This window comes from Cheilinus undulatus, linkage group 11 (assembly GCF_018320785.1).
Source record: "Cheilinus undulatus linkage group 11, ASM1832078v1, whole genome shotgun sequence".
NCBI lineage: Eukaryota > Metazoa > Chordata > Actinopteri > Labriformes > Labridae > Cheilinus > Cheilinus undulatus.
Genome location: NC_054875.1, coordinates 8,304,880 through 8,325,944, shown reverse-complemented (window position 1 = coordinate 8,325,944; position 21,065 = coordinate 8,304,880). Strand labels below are relative to the sequence as shown.

Sequence of the window (21,065 nt, the reverse complement as noted above, 5' to 3'; positions counted from 1 at the left end):
TTATGTTGCTTATTTATCAGTCCTTGGCCCTCGGTTGAACCAGAAGTAGTTTCTGATCCGCCATCTTAAGGACCGTCCCAAAGACTAAGGACTGAGATTTAAAGACAGATGAGCAGAGACACCTGAGAGCAGGCTTCCCAGAACTCTTTTTGCTCAAAGACGCGCCCCCTTATTGGATATCACACTCTGATTGGAAGCTGCTACAAAGTGGACATCAATGCAACGTCACAGCACCAGCAGCGATAAATAATACGAGGAGAAACAGAGTTTTTAACAGATGATAAACAGAAACATCAGCCATTTTAAAAGAGCCAATAACTGATGGGCTGGCATTTAAAAGTGTTTGGAATAAGTATTCATAGTCAAATACTGAGAATAAATTTAATAAAATTAATATTAAAGAGTGAATCAGTATGAAGTTTAATATTTGATTTGTTTTCTGATTCACAATCAAACAAAGCATGTTTAAAGCTCATAAAATCAAAAGAATCAGATAAAGCTTTCCTTTAGTAGTCAGTTATTTCTGTTTATAAGATTATGAAGAGAATTAAAGTTAGACAGAGCAGCAGTCTGTCTTTAAGTAAGAAACATGTTTTAAAACAAAGTTCAATAGATTTTCTAGCAGTCTGAACGTTAGTGAGCGTCAGGTTCGATCATTAGCCTTCACATCGAATAATTAGGCTAATAAATGATTATATAATAAAGCATTTGCTGGTAGGAAGAGTCTGCATGTTTTTTGTTTGTTTTTTTTTGTTTTTTTTTTGATAGACCGCAGGTTTCTCTTCATGTTCAGGTGTTTGTGATCCCACACCAGGACCAAACACTGTAAATGTGCCACTTCCCATGATGCTGTAGATGGAAGGACGTCTCATGGGCCGTTAAACACGGGTTTTGGGTCTTCAATCCTCTGCTTGGAAGATTCTCTGGTGGGATGGACTAAGACCAAAGGGAAAGACTCAAGCCAGACACCCAAGCCATATAGTAAGAAAAGTGAGACGTAGTCATAGCCCACATTAGCTAGTGAGGAGCATTGTCAGAGCCCATCGGAGGCAGGCAAGTCTGGAATCATATCAATCAGGTTTTATAGTTCTGATTACAAATAAAAGAGGCTCCAACGCCATCAGAAGCAGTGAAATAATCATGCTGACACTTTACTTGGGCAAACAACTGATTGTAACAAATCTCAAATTGGGCTGCAGCAACTCTGGGCCTAAAAGCATCTGGTGTGTAGCCAGCCTTACTGGTGGTATTTAAGTTAAATCTTTATTATGAAACCATTAAAATCTGTATATTTTCAGAAAATTGGGGGAGGAAATTATCAAAATAAAACAAATGGCATGATGCAAGACTACACATTAAAAAAGCACAGTCATTAACATAACAAATCTGACATTCTGAAGGAACCATGACTGAAACCCACCTTTATTTGTTGTCCTTGAATCTTCTAAGTTCCTGCAGATCTCTTCACGCACACAGTTGAACACACACACACTTGTTACAGGTTTCTGGCACAAGTTCTGGATGGTTGCTTAAAGCAAAAAAGGGGGAGAAATCTAGCACAAAAAAGGCAAAAGGCAGGTGTAATAACACTGCTTAGAAAAAAATATATAATGAACACAGTGGGAGAAGTAGAGGGGGAAAAACAGGGGGATCTATGGGGAAAAAAAAAAAAACTAGCAGATAGCAGCCCACTCCACACCCCGGAGGTGAGTCGGTGGTGTGGTGAGGATGAGGAGGGCTAGGAGCAGCGTTGGGACGTGTGCTTTGTCAAAGCTGTTGAGTAGGCACAAACTTCTGGTTTCAGATCAGTTGTCTTCTCAGAATAAGCTTGGGCGTTGGATTGCTTCTCTTCTGTGTTTCAATTGGGCTGATGTGCGTCTTCTTTGGTCGTTTAAGGATTTGGTTACTTCTTGCGTTTTTAAAACCTTGAAGTGATCCTTTATTTGTTTTCCACGTGTCTTCAGTGTTGCAACTTTGCTTGTTTTTGGAAGGTTTGTCTTCAGTTTCTTTGTTGTGATCTGAACTTGAAGCAGTTGCGGATGGTACAAAAATTCAGTTCCGTTTCACTTCATACTGTTGGGGAAAAACAGATCCGGTTAGCTTTGCAGAATTGCGAACTTTTACTTAAAATAGGTAGCAATTGGGCACAATTCATTCCATATTTGCTGCAGCATGAACAAAAATAACAACCCTTGTAACAGTAGGTTACAGTTTGAGATCACTTCATTCTTTGCCCCCAGACTCACAAGGACAAAAATAGATTTTCCTCAGATGCCTCTGGAAACAGCCCACAATATAAGACAGCTGACGAGCAGGCAAGAGCTCTGGCTCAACAAGCCTCCAGCATGCCTTACAGCTCAGCTGCGATATGGCGTTTGGTGTGTCTCTACCATGTGTCAATTCTGCTTTGACTTAGTTAGAAACTCTTCTCCATTAGTAGGTAAAGCAGGAGTGTTGCTGACCTAAATACTCAGCTTTGAAAACAAGCTTGGCGAGCCGGCCTGGGACACACGATATCTATTCTGCTGGGACTGTGTCGCAATGTCTCCCACCCCTCTGACTTCCCGGAAGGTTAAATTATAACACTGTAAAAATGCTTCAAGGGATTCTTAGTAGTTCTGAGGGGGGCTTGAAAACCAGACTGAAATGTCAAATCCAGATTAGCGTCATTTGTAAACACACTCAGCCAAGAAGAGAAAGAGCAAACTTCTTATTATTCTCCTCACTTTCCAAGAGCGTTTTTTAAATCTTAAAAGAGAAAGCCTAAATGTTGCCTGTAAATGAACTAGTCGCCAATATATCAAATTCCCTTTAATGGTGCAAACATAAGGAAGCTGACTTGAAAACAATGAAAGCTTTTTATTCATTCAGAGAATTTCTGCAGTAAAGGTTTAATGTGATCGACCACACTGAATGCACCTTTTGTTAGTCTAGAATTGAAACAACGGATCATCTGTTCCTTTACTCGATTCTTCCAAATTTTCCTCCTCCATTTAAGGTTTTCTCGTCCTCATTTGTGTTACTATAATTGTGTAACATAGAGCTTACAGATTCCTTTTTCTACTGTTCAACTGTGTTTTTTTTTTAGAAATTACTCGCAGGCAGACACATCTGTTTGTAGATGTTCTACCTGATCTACGAGGGTTTTATGATGTTTGTCAAATTTTGACAAATAAACTTATTTAATGTAGTATGCTATTATGCTTGTATCTACGGCTGTTTATTGTCAGTCTTTAACTTTGTTAACTGTGCTGCTGTCAGGATACTCTTAAAAAAAACAAGAGATTTTTTAATCTCAAAGGAGGTTTTCCCTTGTTAAATATAAGTTAAATGCATTTTTAAAATGCTTTTAAATTTTCTGTTGTCTATTAAAGAAAAAATGAATCTACTTCACTTCTTAATCTTTAAGGTATTATTTTTGGGTCACTGGCTAAAGTATTTTATATTAGAAATGCAAGAATAATGGATTTTCATGGCATTTCCAAACTAGTTTTGCCAATACTGATGCTAATTCTGCTGAAAACTAGGAATGCATCATATTGTCATCATAATACTGGTAATGGCAGATTTCAGCTTATTCTGCAGCTGTAAAAACTACTATACTTTTAAGCGTTGATATCGTCTCATTATTAGCTAGCAAACTAACCTCCAGTAAAAGCACATTGAAACTGAGGTTTAGAGTAATGCCAGAGCTAAACGCACCAACTCTTAACAGAGGCCCTTATTTTGTGAAGTATTAAAGAGAATCAACTTAAGTTTGTTTTTTCTTTCATCATCAATCCTGTAGCTTTACTGCAGGATCGTGTGTAGTATGGACTGGGGTTTCAGGTCTGCACTACAGCTAGTTTGTTAATTCTTTATGCATAAGAACGGGTTTTCTGTGCAATTTGAGCAAATTCTCAGAACTGTCTGAGGGAATCATCCACTAAACCTTCCCTTTATTTTCAACCGTTTAAAGCTGAATAAAAAAGGAGCAGATGTTTATTTGGTCTATACATTGCTCAGCCTGTAGTAGATCAAACACTGCAAGTAGACAGTTAAAACAAATTCGTTATATATTTCACTGTTAAATAATTAATTTAATTATTATTATTATGTATTAATATGGGTATTTTCCTAAATATGTTAGGAAATAACAAGAAATACCTGCAGAAATCTAATACTAAATCTAAGTAGTCTGGTGCATTTATTTATTCTGCCTTGTATAATGATTATCATTAGGGATGCATGACACTGGATATTTGCAGATACCTGATAAGCTGATATTAAAATGTAGTTTAGATCTAAAACTTCAGTCCTTAAAAACACACAATTTAAAGTCTCAGGATGAACAAATCTCAGTCCTCAAAACAAACTGCTAAGTTTGAGGAAGAATGATAAATAAAGAAGACTTCTGCTGATGTAAGTCTGTTGTCCCGGTTGAAAACTACTCAAACATTTTTGCTTGTACAGTCAGCTGGTTTAGGTGGATTTTTATGCCCAAAATATATGTTGTAAATATCTGCAGAAGTATCTGCCATAGTATCGATATGCTGATAATATTCTGCATCCAGAATCATTATGGAAAATTTGAATCAGCTGTGCCACTCTGACAATGTCTGTTGGTTCTGCTCCACAAATTTACATGTAGAGACGATTCATCAGCTGTGAGTATAAGCATGCAGTTTCACATGTGATGACACTGGTAGAAGGCCAACAATACTGTGCATCCCTATTTTAAAATGCTAATTAAATCAGATGGCTGAACATCTGGGTAAATTCATGAAGTGTAGTTGAGCTTTGCTGTCCTTGTATGTTTTCTATAAGGATTGAGGAGGGCTTAAAGTCAGACAGAAACCACAAATCTAGATTAACTTCATAAACAGCCGCTTTTATGTTTCCTTTACATCTGATCTGGATAAATATTGACCCACAGGAACTAAAGCTGTGTGACCCAGTAATAGTACAAACAAAATAGTCCGCTAACACAGGACGGGTTGGCTAAGTGGGTTAAAGGTTGTGAGCAATGAACAGAGACGACTCCAGTGAAAACAACCTTGGAGGAGATGGGCTTTTCTGCTCCCCCCTTCACAGCTTTGGTGACGCAGGGAGAGAAAACAGTCCACCCACAAAAACACAAGCAGTGATTGGCTGTTTCTGCACTTTCTAACAAATAATAAACTAAAGTTTGGCTTGCTAATCATTAAACGGAAAGAACTGAGAGGCTGGAAAGTCGCTGAATTACTGAAAAGGCCAAGTTTAATGTCAAAAGTCTCATGGTAGTTTTAAAACCATGCAAGACATTTAGGTAACTGCTCAAGTGAATATCTGTAAACAAGATTTACAAGAAATTTGAAATAAAAGACCATTTGTTTTTGTCTGTGATACAATCAGTGGAAATCAGCACATGTTTGGCTTTGCTTCTTCCCTCACAAGGAACTAGGAGTCCTTTCAAAGAAACAGCATCAAATTCCTATAGATAATACAATCCAAGCAAAATATCATCTATAATTTTAGATTGCTAGAGCCTCTCAAATTAAGGAAGTATTAGAAATGATTCTATATTACTAAAAATGTTTAAATAAGATGTAAAATACTCATACAAAAGGAACCACTTACACTCAGGATGATTACAAGTCAACCAACCCTGTGACTCTTTTCCTTTTCATTTTTATTCATTTGATTGCCCTTTCTCTAAAGACATTATAATTCTGGTATCATATCAACCATTTGTTATGACACCAGAGTTATAAATTGACAACATTCCGGTAAAAATTAAATGAACCTGATACCATTGAAACCACAGCATCAAAAGTAAAAGTCCTAGACAACCAGTATTGTTTTTTTTTTTTCGTCTTTAAATATAAATATACAAATAACACTGGCAATATTTATATTTATTGAGGCTGTCATGATATCCCGTCCTCTTACAAACCAAGTGTTAACCACCATCTTAATAGTCAGGAGTATAAAAACTGCAGTGACTTAATGATCTTAGATCAGATACTTTATTGATCTTAAAGGAAACTTAAATTCTTAAGCCTTATTTTCAACAAAAATAAAAACAGCACTGTCAAGCTACACAATTATACTGGCAACAACCTTGCTGCTCAACAGTTCAATCTACTTTTCAAAATGTTGCCAATGTACGTTCATTTTAGGTGTGCAGGATTGCTACATGCAATTTTTGAAAATTCAAAATAAATAACCCAATTGGTAGTGTCTAGGACTTCTGTTATTTATGGCAGCTATTTCAAATTAAGTCTTTGGATTAAAATGCCTCTCTTTGAACTAATTAAATCATCTAAATTGTAAAATTAATAAAAATGTAAACCACTCATAAGCAACATCAATACTTCAATTGATTTTAAATACACTGATGAAAATACCAACATACCTTTTATATGGATTTTAAAACTTCTGACAGTCCAGCTCTAACTGTCAGTCTTGGCAAAAACCAAATGTACTTTTTGTCTGGAGTTTTCAGTCAACAAGGGTCTAATTTTAGCTTGTCTTATCCAAGGAAAGAGTTGCTGACTAACATTTTTAAGTCATAGATTTAGTTGACAAAATTAACATAGCTGTCAGGGTATCAAACAAGTTTTAGTATCATTTGATTTACTAAAAAAAACTAATTTTCTTTGTTAAAATAAAATAGTAACTAATTCTCCATTTAGACTAAATATTTCAAGTTGATTAGCTTGTGGTCAATAACCATATGACTAAACATTTTTCCTGAGCATTATGCCTGGTGGCCATTTTTTAAATAGCTTCAGCTTGACTTTGTCATTAACAAGTTTGTCTTACCCCGCCTGCATCCCGTTTGAAAACGTACGGATCAGTGTTTGTTTTAAAACTAAAAACTGTAACTAAAAATGTGAGTCGACTAGCTTTTTCTATGAGGAAGATGAGCCTGAGGGTAGCTAAAACAGATCTTTGGTGATAAAGGAAGAAAAGCAAGTCTAGTCTTCATAAGGATGACTAAACTGTGACTTGGTGTTCATTGGACATTCAAATCCATATTTCTCCCCTGTGGGTAAATCTGTTTAAACACAATGCATCTACGATGTTCTGCCTCTCAGCTTTTTTTTAGATTTTATGAACAAAATCTAGACTTAAACTATCAAGGGTATAAAATGTGAATAAAACTAATGTACATTTATCCTTAAACCTTAGACTACATTTAAATAATAGTTGTCAAAAAATAACTGACACATGTATATCTTTATAACTAGATGCACAGCACAGCCCTAGTCTCAGTGAGATTTTCCAAAGCTTTTGGCCTGAGGGTTTTTTTAAATTGATGATGTGTTGACGCTATTTTAAGTTCCTGTACATTAAACTTAAGTGGTAAGGCAGTCTCGTGGTTGTATCCTGATCTGGGGCTGAACAAACGCTGCTCTCTCCCTCTCTCTCTGACAGGAGCAGCCATGTGACTTCCTAGCAATCCGCCATCCTCAGCTGGAAATGCTAATGTGGCCTGAGCCAACACGTTGCTGAGGGAAAGCTGTCGAAAACGTCACATCTATGCTAACCAGCACGTTTATACCGATGCCAAAACACAAGAAAATATGTCTCTTATAAAAACTTACATACACCTTCTTTTGTTTCAACTCTCTTTTATCCACGGGCATTTGAAGTCACACTACCATTTCATCTTCTTGGTGACCTTGTGTGGACAAACGGAACCTGGCTGATTAGCATGTTGCTAACGCTAAAGTGGTAAACAGCCGCTACCTCCGGGCGTTTCCATCACTTTAGCTCAACAGGAAATAATTCACTGCGACACCTTGACATCATCAACAAAACCACATTTTTCAATACTTGACAAAACGTGGCTCTAAGTTTGGGACGCACTAAATGCCAGGCTCCTTTTAAAACAATGACTATTACTATTAAAATACATCTGCCTTTTACACAGATAAAAAACAACATCACTAACATGGAAAAAGTGGTAGATTTATCTCGGTTTACTCTACATACACACTCAAAGACAGAGTCTGGGATTCAGTCACCTACTTTCTTAGAGATGTCCCTTTGTTAATAACTAAAAAATATGTTAAAATTATTTATATTAGATAAGGTGCTCTGATTAATCTCAAAATACGTCGCCAAACCATGAGCTAATTTTTAATTGAAAGCATTTTTCTTAGAGACATATAATTCCCTGCTTACTTTTAAATGTAACAAGTATTTTAAGATAATTTAATGCTGTTTACAGGCTAAATATGAGTCTCTAAGTATAAAATGTATAAGTTTAACGTGTTCCTACACAGATCATCCTCTTGAATATAATTTTCCTCATTGAATGTATTATTCTGACAAGTGTTAAATTCGACCAATATAAATGTTAATTCAAGACAGTTGGACGTTGAAAAATCAGTGATATTTCTCTATTATACATGTAAGGTAAGTCAATATTTTCATGAGTGTATTCTAAATAACTTGAAGCAGTGATAATGCATTACTGTAAGATTCTATTATTACAACAAAGTGGCTAATAAAATCACTTCAAAGAAAAAAAATGTTTTGACTAAAATAAATTACTAAAAGTAAATGACTTTTTTCATTTGCAAACGCTGAACTTTTTGAGTTTTTTTTGGCAAAACCTAAATTAAAATGACAAAAATGTAAGACATTTAATTCTACTTACATAGACGAAAGTCAAACTAATACAATTCCCAAAAATTAACGCTGTTATGCTATTCGATTTTATAAGTTTCTAAAATAAGTATTGCTTTAAATGCCATTTTTACGTTTGTTTGTCACCTAAAATGAAAAAAGGACTATTTAAAGTCTAGTACACAACCGTGGGTGGTCCTGACAACTTTGGCTTACGTGGTAAACAGTTATTTCTTTTATATAAATCAATCAGCTCTTGTAGCGCTGTAAAGTACAATGTATTTGAAAGCGATAGACAAAGCTGAGTTAAGGCTGGTAGATACGAAAAGTGACAATCGACTGACTAAAACGGAACCATTTGTTAGGTTCCTGCTATGGGCACCCACTGATAATCAAGGTCAAAATATATTGTCGGTAAATTTAGCTGACTTTAATCTTTTCATACACAGATAGTGGAAAGATAACGTTATGGTAGCTAACAACACGAGGACGGGACAACAAAGAAGCTATGACAGGCGATCCGGGGCACTGCTCAGTTTTAATTGATAACGACGTCTTAAAGAGATGTTGGAGGGAGACATTTTAGACAACCGCCGTCTGTTTGATTAACTAACTGTAGTTTTACAAATGTGGATGTCTATTAGTAGCGGTAACGGTTTATTTAGATAAGGCGTCCATAATGCTACGTGGCTAATGGCTGCTACAGTTAGCTAGCATGCTGCTTGGTCCTTGTGTGGTGATTTATGGAGAGGAAAAACACGGCAGCCCCCACCCAGGCCCGAGCTCTGCGCATGACTTAGTTCAACATAACCCATTCAATTCTAACGACCCATTTTACTACAGAAGACAATGTTTCGTTAACACATTTTTAAAAAGTTTTAGTTTGTCGTAAGAAATAGAAATATTAATAAAAACTCACCCCAACAGCTTTCAGCACTGTCACCAGCGCCGCTAGAAGCAGCACGGCACATTACGTAGTGATTAGGGAAGCGGCTACCGCGATATTTGACAGCGTTAGGACGAACAGAGAGTCTATTGGAAGAAAGAGTGGCCCCTGCGGCGAGGCTGCTCGTGTTTAACCTATGCTGCGATGTCGCAATGATGCATGGGGGATTGGGCACACCGTTTTGTGAAAATATGATAGTTTTTGTACTACCATGATTGAAAGTAGGCCTGAAAAGTCGTGGAACTGAAAATATATGTACGGGAAATATATATTATGTATCTACGATTGTCAGCAAGTCGTTGAGCAGTTCCGGTGGCGAGGAGGCAACACCTCCTGCACCCATTTATTGACAGTGACTTATCTCAAGTCATAATAGAGTTTCTGAAGCCACACGTAGCAATGTGGGGATGTATTCAAGACTGAATTCCAGTGGGGGAAATGTCATTTGAGGCCACATTACATCTCAATTAAACCTTTCACGGTCACCGTTGTTTATCCAAGATTATCTCTATTTAGCCCAGCGATGTACTAACAAGTTCGCCTTGTTCTTCTTCTCCTCACTTACTAAAGAATGACTCCCTTTAACCTTGGAAAATAGATATTGTTGGAGAGGTACTCCGTTAAAGCCTCTTAGAAAATAAGATGCAACAAAATCAAATTCATTATACCATTTAAACCTTAGGTAGTCCACTTTGAAGCAATGGCTATCACGTGATCATTCAGACATTAAATGCAGTAAAAGTCTAATTTTGACCTTATTTAATGTACTTTCTGTGGATCTGGAATTGAAATAGTTGAGCATTTACTACTTTCTTAATTATTCATAAATTCACTTTTCATTTTATAGCTTAATTGTCCTAAATAAAATAAATACAGAAATTAAAAGTGTCCATTCATCAATTGTTTACATTCACTCAGCCTGAAATGATAGACTCATGAAAATCATACATAATATAAATATTATAAATGATGTTTTTTCAAAAGGTACAGCTCATATTTATGAATGATACAAAGTAGTGTTAATATGATTGATTATAGCTATTGGTATAATAGTTTGTGAAGTTTTTATTGTATTACCAACTCATACAAACAATACACCCAACCCACATAGGCTAACATGACACCATAAATTTAGAAAAACAGAATCAGGGAGCACAATGGTTCTTTCATTGTCATAGAACAGAAAAAGAGAATGGGTTCAAATTAAATACTGATTAAATTGACTATATTGTCTGCTTTTCCAGGCTTGACCAAATAAGCAAGTTTAAACACATCAGATTTAAAGAGCCATCACAGTATTTGCTCATCAGGTGGCTACAGAATTGTGGGGTTTTGATGAGCCATTTCATGAGGCAATAACTCCCTTTGGTCAACATAGTTTGTACTGTGCAAAAGAAAATGAAACTCAATTTCCATTTCTACTTAACTTTGGCTTCTAGATAAAGGGGATGTGACATAAAATTCTGTTTAATCAGCATTAATGTACTTTATTTTGGTTTGGATCAAAACTTTTTCAAGCCATTTTTCTTCAAAGTCAAACAGGAGCTTCTCTTTCACTGAGTTAGCATTACAACAGAAGTGATTTCTGCAGATATAAGACGTATCCACCTCTACTAAAACTGAGTAATTCTCATTATCCCAAGGAAAGTTATTTACTTTGCTCCATAGAAATAGGTTTTTTGTTTGTTCTGTCTTCTGACATTTTGATCTGTCAATTTCAAAAGATCATTTCTGCTTTCATAGTATAGCCTCTAAAATGGACTGAGGCAAAATGGAAGACTGTTCTGTGGTCAGATTAATCATCCATCCATCCATCCATCCATCCATCTTCTTCCATTTATCCAGGGCCTGGTCGCAGGGGTAGCAAGCTAAGCAAGTCCACCCAGACATCCCTTTCCCCAGCGACACTTTCCTCCCAGGTGGACATGCCCGGAATACCTCCAAGGGAAGGCGACCAGGAGGCATCCCGATCAGATGCCCAAACCACTTCAGCTGGCTCCTTTCGATGCTAAGAAGCAGCGGCTCTACTTCTACCTTCCTCTGGATGTTTGAGCTCCTAACACTATCTCTAATGCAGAGCTGAGCCATCCTCTGGAGAAAACTCAGTTTGGCTTCCTGAATCTGCAATCTCATTCTTTTGGTCATTTTCAGAGTTCATGACCATAGGTGAGGGTTGGGAGGTAGTTTGACCAGTAGATTAAGAGCTTTGCCTCTTGAACTAGCTCCCTGTTCACCACATCGGTCCGGCACAACGCCTGCAGTACTGCTGATTGCTGTGCCAATCTGCCTGTCAATCTCTACTCCCTTTTACCCTCACTCATGAACAAGACCTCAAGATACTTGAACTCCTTCACTTGGGGCAAAGACTTAGTCCCCACCCAGAGGGGCAAGTTCACCATTTTCCAGCAGAGAACCATGATTAATCAAAATTTGAAATTCTTTTAGGAAACTACCATGTCCTGTAGACTAAAGAGAAGAGGGAGCATCTAGCTTGTTATCAATGTATAGTTCAAAAGCCTCCATCTCTGATGGGTTGGGGTTGCATTAGTGCCTGTGACAGGGGCAGCTTACACTGGAAAGGCACCATCAATGCTGAAAAGTAGATAAAGATTTCAGATCTCCCATCAAGGCAACGCCTCTTTCAGGGAAGGCTTTAACTATTTCAGCACACACCACATCTGTCACAACAGTATGGCTTCACAGTACAAGAACTGGCTGAACTGGCCTGCTTGCAGTTTTGACCTTTCACCAAAGGAAACAGTACACCATAAAACAAAAATCCAATAAAGAAGACAGAGGACAGTTGAGCAGAATCCTACATCAGAAAAGAATGGGACAACAGTCCTCTCCAAAACTCCAGCAACTGGTCTCCTCAGTTAACAGACTCTATAAAAGAGGGAATGCTACACAATGGTCAACATGACCATGTCCATACTTTTTTAAAATGTGTCACTGCCATCATCAAACTCAAAATGAGCAAAATTTGCAATGAAATGGTAAAATGTCTCAGTTTCAACATCTGATATGTTTATTTTCCACTGTGATTAAAATATGGGTTTATGAAATTTGCAAACAATTGTATTCAGGTTGTCACACTGCACCCCAACTTTTTTAATTGGGGGAGTGTTTAGCATTTGAAGAAAAAAATGTCTGTATGTGATTTACACCAAACTCTGACCTTTAATGTTATATGAAATACCATGAGTACTTTATCTTTAACCACAGAGAGGCTTCATGAACAAACATGAAATATGAATGCCACATCCCTTTACTCTCGATATACTTTTGGGTCTTATTCACATGAGATGAAAGGAGGGCATTAAATAAAAAGACAGTAAAACATTGACCTAAGATGGTGTCATTCTGTTCTTAGTCTGAAATAAACTTTAACTAGTATTTAACAAGAGTTGAAATAACATTTCATAGCCTATAGATCATGTTTACCTCGTTATGAAGCTGGGGGTTCTATAACCAGCCTGGGTTTCTTCCATTATTTTGGAACCATGGTCTTAAATTAGGAACGGTTATTAAAAAAATCTCACAGTTGTCGCTGTCAAACTTGTCTGACATCTCAGTTGTCCGCCAGATGGCGGTAGCATTCAGGTTTACGATGCTTCACTTTTTACATTACACGAAGAAGACGATGCGGAAGTGATGTTATGGTTCAGTGTCAAACGGAAACGACCGACTTGACAACAATCCGGAGTGAGCAGAGTTTTTGTAATTGAATTAATCTGACTACTGACAGATCTGTTATAGTTTGGAGACTCTGCTACAGTGACACTTCGGTTGTTGTTGCTAACTAAGGACAGATATGTTACCTTACTGAAGCTAAGGCTAAGAGATTTTCAGATTTAACGTCAACTGTTGTAGTCAGGTAGCTAGCTTACGTTTTATTCAGGAGTTATCACCTTCAGTAAATGGCCTGTACTCTGGAGAAAGTGTTGGGCGATGCCCGGACTCTTCTGGAGAGGCTGAAAGAGCACGACACGGCCGCAGAGGGGCTGATAGAGCAGTCCGGGGCCCTCAGCCAGAGAGTCCAGAACATGAAGGAGGTGGGAAATGCTCTTCCTGATAAGGTAAGGACTATGATATGAAGACGTTTAATTAAAGTTTATGGCTATATAAAGCTGCACTGCTCAACGGCATGCATACAGGGCTGACACTAGGATTGTCATGGTGCATCTTAGGAAGAAAAGTGTATTTCTACAGCAACAAGACAAATCAGGGTGCTATAGACGAGCTCAAAAACACCATAATAAAAGGAAACAGACCTATTTAAAGAGTTGTTTCCCCCCTCATATTATTATTATTGTTATTATTATTGTCATCCTAATTTCTATTAAAATATCACCAAAAGAAGTTTCATCATTGCTGCTTAATTTAGTACTGATGTACAACTGCAACTATATTGAACAATATTGCCATTGTGATACAATACATAAAAGGAACCAGAGTCTGGAGGTAGAGTGGAGAGGCATCGAATCCACATTGCTTGAAGTCCAGTGTGAAGTTTCCACAGTCAGTGATGATTTGGGCTGCCATGGCATCTGCTGGTGTTGGTCCACTGTGTTTTCTGAAGTCCACAGTCAATGCAGCCATCTACCAGGACATTTTAGAGCACTTCATGCTTCCTTCTGCTGACAGGCTTTATGGAGATGCTGATTTCATTTTCCAGCAGGACTTGGCACCTGCCCACACTGCCAAAGGTACCAAAATTTGGTTCAATGACCATGGTGTTACTGTGCTTGACTGGCCAGCAAACTGGCCTGACCTGAACCCCATAGAGAATCTATGGGGTATTGTCAAGAGGAAGATGAGAGACACCAGACCCAACAATGCAGATGACCTGAAGGCCACTATCAGAGCAACCTGGGCTTCCATTACACCTGAGCAGTGCCACAGGCTGATCGCCTCCATGCCATGCTGCATTGATGCAGTAATTCATGCAAAAGGAGGCCCAACCAAGTATTGAGTGCATAGAAATGAACATACTTTTCAGAAGCCTGACATTTCTGTTTAAAATATCCTTTTTTTAATTGATCTAATGTAATATTCTAATTTTTTGAGACACTGAATTTTGTTTCTTTTTTTTTTATCTGTAAGCCATAATCAACTACATTTCAAGAAATAAAGGCTTGAAATGTTTCACTCTATGTGTAATGAGTCTACATAATATGTGGGTTTTCTGAAATAAGAGACAAAAAATATTGAACTTTTTCATGATATTCTAATTTTTTGAGATGTATCTGTATTGTAACCCACTCCTGGATGATGACACGTCACTCTAGGTTCCAAGGAGCATGTATTGAGAGTATTATTACCGTTACCAGGACTTGACATTTACACCTGCCACCTAGCCAAATGCAGGTAGATTTCGGCCGTGGCAGGTACCAGAGTGACCCTAACTAGCCACAATGGTGGGTTGAATTTATCACTGTTACAACTTATGCTTCACTCTGTCAGTGCTTGTCTGTTAGCCCTTATGATTTAGGCTTGTTGCAGAGAAGCCATTTGGCACATAAAGCCTCAAATTTCCTCAAAATTAATAGAAAAGTGGCTGGTCTCTTTGTCCGTTCATGCGTTTTTATGCAGCACCAAGGGCTTTCATGCTGTATGACGCACATAAACACAACACTCACACACATATGCTGAAACACACGCATGCTGATGTGTTGGTAATGTAGACTGAAGGCTTCTACCTGTTTAGGGAAAATGTTTCAGAACAATTGAGGCTAAACTCAGACTCAGACAGGGTGTACAGTGTGTCTAAACATTGTTTGATTAATACTCCCTCTATACTATTTGTTGTTGAGGGCGACCTAAATGATAAAACCTCCGCAAATGCCACAACAAGTGCAATAGTGGTACTTCTGAAGACCTAAAGGCCTTTCCTTTATGAATTTTTATAAGCCTTTTAATTACTACTTATTACAAAAATGACTGCAGACGTATGTGGTTATATTTTTGCACAGCCTGACATCATGACTGCAACAGTAAGTGCATTAATCAAGCAGCACTAGTTGTAATGTTATACGAATTTTGATATGATACTAATAAAAACCAAATCATAGCAATACGTGGTTCATTATCCTGGCAACAAAAAATGATCCCATGATCAAAGTCACCCAAAATCTGGTTAATTTACCTATTTGTGATTTCCAGCCTGCAAATTTGAAGGTTTTACTCACACATACTAGAATCAGACAATTTATTAACAGTGTTGAAAGGTTAAATAGATATGATTTTCTTTCAATTGGCAATATTTTGTGAGAAAAAGTTTTTAGGCTAGGTATTGGCACTGATGCTGATAGAGGTCAGGATATCAGTAGTGAAACAGAACCAAACACAGTTAAGACTCTGGTAAAGTACAAGCGTAAAAGTTATAGCACAGTGTTAAAAAAAATATGTATTAATGAATATGATTACAATCATTAAATACAAGGCAGTTGTGAATCTTGAATTTTTGATTAAAAAGACCTTAGATTTTCTGTTGTATCAATGTGTTTCCCCTCATAAATTTTATGTTGTTTTAGAATGAAAACAAAGTTTAATGTGTTTCCATACCTAACATATTTTTCTTCTCCTTAAAGCACACGGAAGACAATTCAGAGATCCAGGAGCTGACCAAATATAAGCCTCATGTCCTTCTAACTCAGGAAAACACTCAAATCAAGGAACTGCAGCAGGAAAATAAAGGTGAAAAGAAAAACTGCTCTGTGGATTGCTTGGCTGGCGTTTGAAGTCTTCTCTAACATCTTTAGTCCTGTCTCTACAGAACTATGGTTGTCCCTTGAAGAACACCAGTATGCACTGGAACTGATCATGGGTCGATACCGTAAGCAGATGCTCCAGCTGATGATGGCGAAGAAAGAGCTGGACACTAAACCTGTGCTCAGCCTCCACGAGGATCACGCAAAAGTACATCTGCTGTTATCACATTTATTTTAGTTTTTCAGTTTTAGCTAAGGGGTTGTTATTTTTCATTTCTTTGCAATGTATAAATTCCAGTTAATGTCTTCTTTTTCTCTTTTTTTTTCCTACAGGAAGTGCAGAGCCAGGTGGAGCGAATATGTGAGATGGGACAGGTGATGAGAAGAGCTGTACAGGTGGATGATCAGCACTACTGCTCTGTCAGAGAGAGGCTCGCACAGCTAGAGGTAAGCACATTCAAGGGTAAAGGGATGTAATGATACACTCTGATGATACAGAATTTATCTATAATATGATTATGATATGACTTAAATGTCTTAATCTATTTTTTCATTAATCTGTGCTATTGGTCCACCTTTACATCTGTCACTTCTTACAAATTTTGAACCTATGAAAAGTGTCACAAAGATGCTGACTGTGACCATTCAGTGTTAATTTATTATAAAAGTTTTTGCATAGTCCCTGAAATGTGTTGATTTTGGAGATAGGAGGTTATGACCCAATGCCAGCGATATGTTTATTTCAATGATTGTTTCATTCTTATAAAGAAAGTGATTTAACTCAATTTCTAAATGAATATGATTATTTTATGTCAGTTCTCTTTTTTTGATATTTGAGGTTTTTATTCAGTTATTAACTTAGAAATTCAGAGAAAACAAATATACATATAATAAATTCAATACCACTCATGATCATAATGAAATAAAGTCTTAAAGAAAACAAAATGGAAAAGTAAAATGTTCCCTTGATATTTATGTCTGTACAGAAGTATTTAAAGAAAAAAACAATAATGATGATATTAACAATAATAATACATTAATTAAAAAATAAATGAATAACTTAATGTCTTTTTGATTATTAAAAAACCCTTCTAACCTTTCCCCCTGATGTATGTTTATTCTGTCTGGCTTAGATCGAGAACAAGGAGCTACGAGACCTCCTGGCTATCAGTAAAGCTTCTGTGAAGATGGCAAGAGAAGAGCCAAACCAGCCAGCAGCAGCAGCAGCAGCGCAAGAACAAAAACAGAAACCATCTCCTGAGCCAGTGGCCAATGAGTAATCAATAAAACTTTAAAATGAACTGTCAGTGGGGCAACAACACCTCCAAGACCAGGAGACAGGGTGGAAGTTCTCTTTACCTGAAATCACCACATTATTATTATTTTTCTACACAAGATGAAATGCAGTCAAACCCCAGCATTCTGTTTCTGCGAAGGCCACTTAAACGCAGCATCCTGGCTATAGCAAGCATTTACCTACGGGTAGTTACTGATGGTAGCTAATGTTCATATTTTTACAGCATGTGTTGAATCACTGCAGGCTTGTTGGAGTATTTTTCACAAAGTTTGACTGTTTGAAATTGTATCACTGAAAAGAACCAAGAGGACACAAATATGCTCTGACTTGTAGCAAAGGGGATTTTTTTTTTTTTGGCCAAAGTCAGATTTACTTTTAAAGAAAACAGCTTCTACCTCTCTGGTGCCCCTTTATTGTTCACTCATCCACAGTGTGTAACGTCTTCATGAACACCCCAGCTATTAGTTCACTTTTAAGTCCAGCTCGTATCCACAGGACGTTAGGAGGCTGTGCTTGATAATCACTGCCAACAACATGACTTTGGCTGTTTCCCTGTTTGGCTGCTGAGGAGTGACATTGGATCATTTTTATGTGATTGTCTGGTCATTTTATGAATTTGATATGTCTGTGTGTCTGTTTGTAGAATTCACATGTGACAGTAACATATTTTCCATGTTTGATTCTGTGTGTTCAACACTAGTTTTGTAATTTTCAGATTTGGATACAGAGTAATCACTTGTCCCAGCAGATGGAGCATCTTTATTTAATCATTTGAAAACATGGCAACTTTTTGCGTAATGGATATTAAACGTATGCAGACTGTATGTTGTGAGAAGTCAGACATTGTCATCTCAGGAAATCGGTGTTAAAAGAGTGGACATGCTGTATTGACTCCATGACAGTTTACTGATATGTGTCAAATGAGATTTCATGTAGAAACTTTAAAATAAATTTGCAATAAAAGTGGTGTGATTGTTGATTTATTCTAACTGCCAAACATCGATGTCCAGTACAAAAGTTTACCCTGCAGGTAAGCCATAATATGTCTGTAAATATACTGTAATACTTCTAATTTAAAAAACAGATTCAGTTTTGACCAAAAATTGTTTGCAAATGTCCTGAACGGTGATACTCGACATGGGGCTCTTGTGATTATTTGTCTCTTTTATGTCTTAATTTTAAATATTATTCCCCCAGAAAACCTTAAAAAAGGGAAATTTTTTGCCATTTTCACAATGTCTGCCACTTTTCATCCTTATGAGCTGTCTTTTGCCATTAAACACCCTTTTTTTCCTATTTTTGCCCATTTTGCAACTTCTTTTTGACACTTTGTCCCCATTTTTGCCACTTCTATCCCATTTTAGCCCCTTTTTTTTTTTACCATTTCTTGCCACTTTTTACCCATTTAAGCTACCTTTTCCCATTAAATACCACTTTTCCTTTTCCCCAAACTTTTGCCTCTTCTTTTGCCACTGTTGTATCCATTTTTGCCACATTTTGCCCATGTAAGGTACCTTTTACCATTAGATACCACTTGTTTCCTATTTTTTGCCTATTTTTGTCACCCTTGACTGCTTTTTGCTCATTCAAGTAACTTTTCACTCATTCTTTTGCCATGTTTTTGCCACTTTTGGACCATTTTTGCCACCTGTAACTCATTGTTTTTCCCTTCTCACCTGTTTTTGCTTCTTTCTGACCAATTTTTTTCACTTTGTCTCCCCTTTTTTTACCCCTTTTCACCCATTTTGGCTGCATTTTGACCATTTTTGCCACCTTTAACTTATTTTTATTGCTACTTTGTGCTGTTTTTTTTGTACCACTTTTCACCTTTTAGATCGTTGCTCTTGCAAAGGTTTTTTTTTTTTCCAACAATTTGGCTGTTTGGTTGTGCAGGGCTGAGTAACACTGGTCCTGAAGGTCCTGCTTCTGCAAAAATACAGCACTGGATGGGTTTCAGAGCATATGTTTTGTCTCTGTGTTGGCAAGTTACTTTCTTGTTGGGGGTTTTTAGTCAAAAGAAATTGTGTAATTTTTTATATTTTAATCATGGACCACAAGAACTTGTTAAGGCCAAGCATCAAATCTCCTGTCTAAAATTCACACAAGTTTACTAAAATTTTAGAGAAATTACCTACAATTTCTGTAAAGAATTGGTGAAAAAAAAAATGTAAGTATCAAGTAAAAGAAAAGTTTCCAAAAATGTCTTCAAATACTCCCTTTATATTTCAGTGAAACTATATAAATTTTCCCCAAATTTCCATGTAAATTGCTGAAAAATGTCAAATACACCCAAAAAATTTCTTATCAAATTCCCCAACATTTACAAATAAATTTCCCCAAACTCTGTTCAAATGACAGAAATTCCCCTAACGTCCAAACAAATTTCCTGATTTTCCATAAAAATTCTTGAAAAATTCAAAGGACACCCCAACCCAAGTTCCCAGTCAAACTCCCCCAAAATTTACACCAATTTCCCAAATTACCACAAAAAGCTGAAAAATTTCAAAACAATTTCCCCCAAAATTCAAATGAAATCCCCTAAAAATTGCAAATGCTTTTCCTAAATTTCCATGAAATTGTCTGAACATTTCCAAACAAATTCCTACAAACATTCAAACAGATTTTAAAGTTTCTATGGAAATACAATAAAGGTCTGAATTTCTTGTAACTCTCCCTTTCAAAGTCCACACAATTTCCTTGAAATGTCAAAGAAATGACCCTGAAACCGCCATGAAAATTCTTGAAAATTTCAAAGGATAACTCTTTCCCAAATTCCAAATCTATTTCCCCCCCCAAAATGCAAATAAATTCCCCAGATGTTAATGAAAAGATTTCAAATTTTCAAAGCATTTCCCTCCAAAAATTGTAACAAAATTCTCCAAAATTTTGAATGCATTTCCCAAATTTCCACGAAAATGACGAAAAATTCCAGATACCCCCAAACTTTAAAATAAATAAGTAAATGGATGAATAAATAAATACCATGAAAATACCCCCCAAAATTCAACAAAACTTCCAGTTGGACTCTCTAAAATATGCAAACATTTCCCCAAAATTTCATTGAAAGCACTTGAAAAATTTCGTTCAAATTTTCCAAAATGTCCTAAAAATTCCTGAAAATGTAACAAATTATTTTGACATTACAAGCAAATAACTTAATCTTTAGTGAAGATTCCAATTAGTTATCTCAAATAGGCTATGTTAATAGCAGAAATCATTGTTCTACTATGTTGTAGGAAAGCCAAGATGTATTACCCTCGCATGTTCGTGCAGGGACTTAAGAGGTTAAGACAGTGAAATCTCAAATACTGAGGTTAATAAAAACCTTCAATTTAACTTTGACGGTATCGCAATCTCGGCTAAACCATTATTTACCGCTAGATGGCGGAAGAAAGACACATGGAACGTCGAGAGATTTGCGACTGGCGTAATGTTGCGTTCATTGCAAACAGGTCCAAAATAAGTTTTAAATTGTAATACGTTAATTGCGCATTTTTTGTTATTGACT

At 36.8% G+C, this 21,065-nt stretch overlaps 2 protein-coding genes across 11 annotated transcripts in view; one reads left to right on the top strand and one right to left on the bottom strand.

Annotated features, from left to right (window-relative positions):
- The window catches only part of csde1 (cold shock domain containing E1, RNA-binding), a 30,920-nt gene extending 21,273 nt beyond the window's left edge, over window positions 1–9,647 (bottom strand). For all 10 annotated transcript variants that reach the window (XM_041800207.1, XM_041800208.1, XM_041800210.1 and 7 more), the window contains exons 1-2: window positions 9,521–9,647; window positions 1,421–2,073 (exon numbers count right to left, since the gene is read on the bottom strand). The gene's annotated coding sequence lies outside the window, so the exon portion shown is untranslated. The remainder of the gene's footprint in view (window positions 1–1,420; window positions 2,074–9,520) is intronic.
- A 3,562-nt stretch (window positions 9,648–13,209) lies between these two features.
- On the top strand, window positions 13,210–18,518 carry sike1 (suppressor of IKBKE 1). The gene is made up of 5 exons (XM_041798589.1): window positions 13,210–13,626; window positions 16,141–16,246; window positions 16,326–16,468; window positions 16,594–16,707; window positions 17,394–18,518. Exons 1-5 carry the CDS (start codon window positions 13,468–13,470, stop codon window positions 17,538–17,540), a joined length of 669 nt encoding a protein of 222 aa, XP_041654523.1. The 5' UTR covers window positions 13,210–13,467; the 3' UTR covers window positions 17,541–18,518.
- The last annotated feature ends 2,547 nt before the right edge of the window (window positions 18,519–21,065 follow it).

What these genes read in the sequence shown, in the direction of transcription:
- sike1 (XM_041798589.1), top strand. Translation starts at nt 13,468, where the DNA reads ATGGCCTGTACTCTGGAGAAAGTGTTGGGCGATGCCCGGACTCTTCTG. An exon ending in TCCACGAGGATCACGCAAAA is followed by an intron (nt 16,469 to 16,593) that starts GTACATCTGCTG and finishes TTTTTCCTACAG; the next exon opens with GAAGTGCAGAGCCAGGTGGA. An exon ending in AGAGGCTCGCACAGCTAGAG is followed by an intron (nt 16,708 to 17,393) that starts GTAAGCACATTC and finishes TGTCTGGCTTAG; the next exon opens with ATCGAGAACAAGGAGCTACG.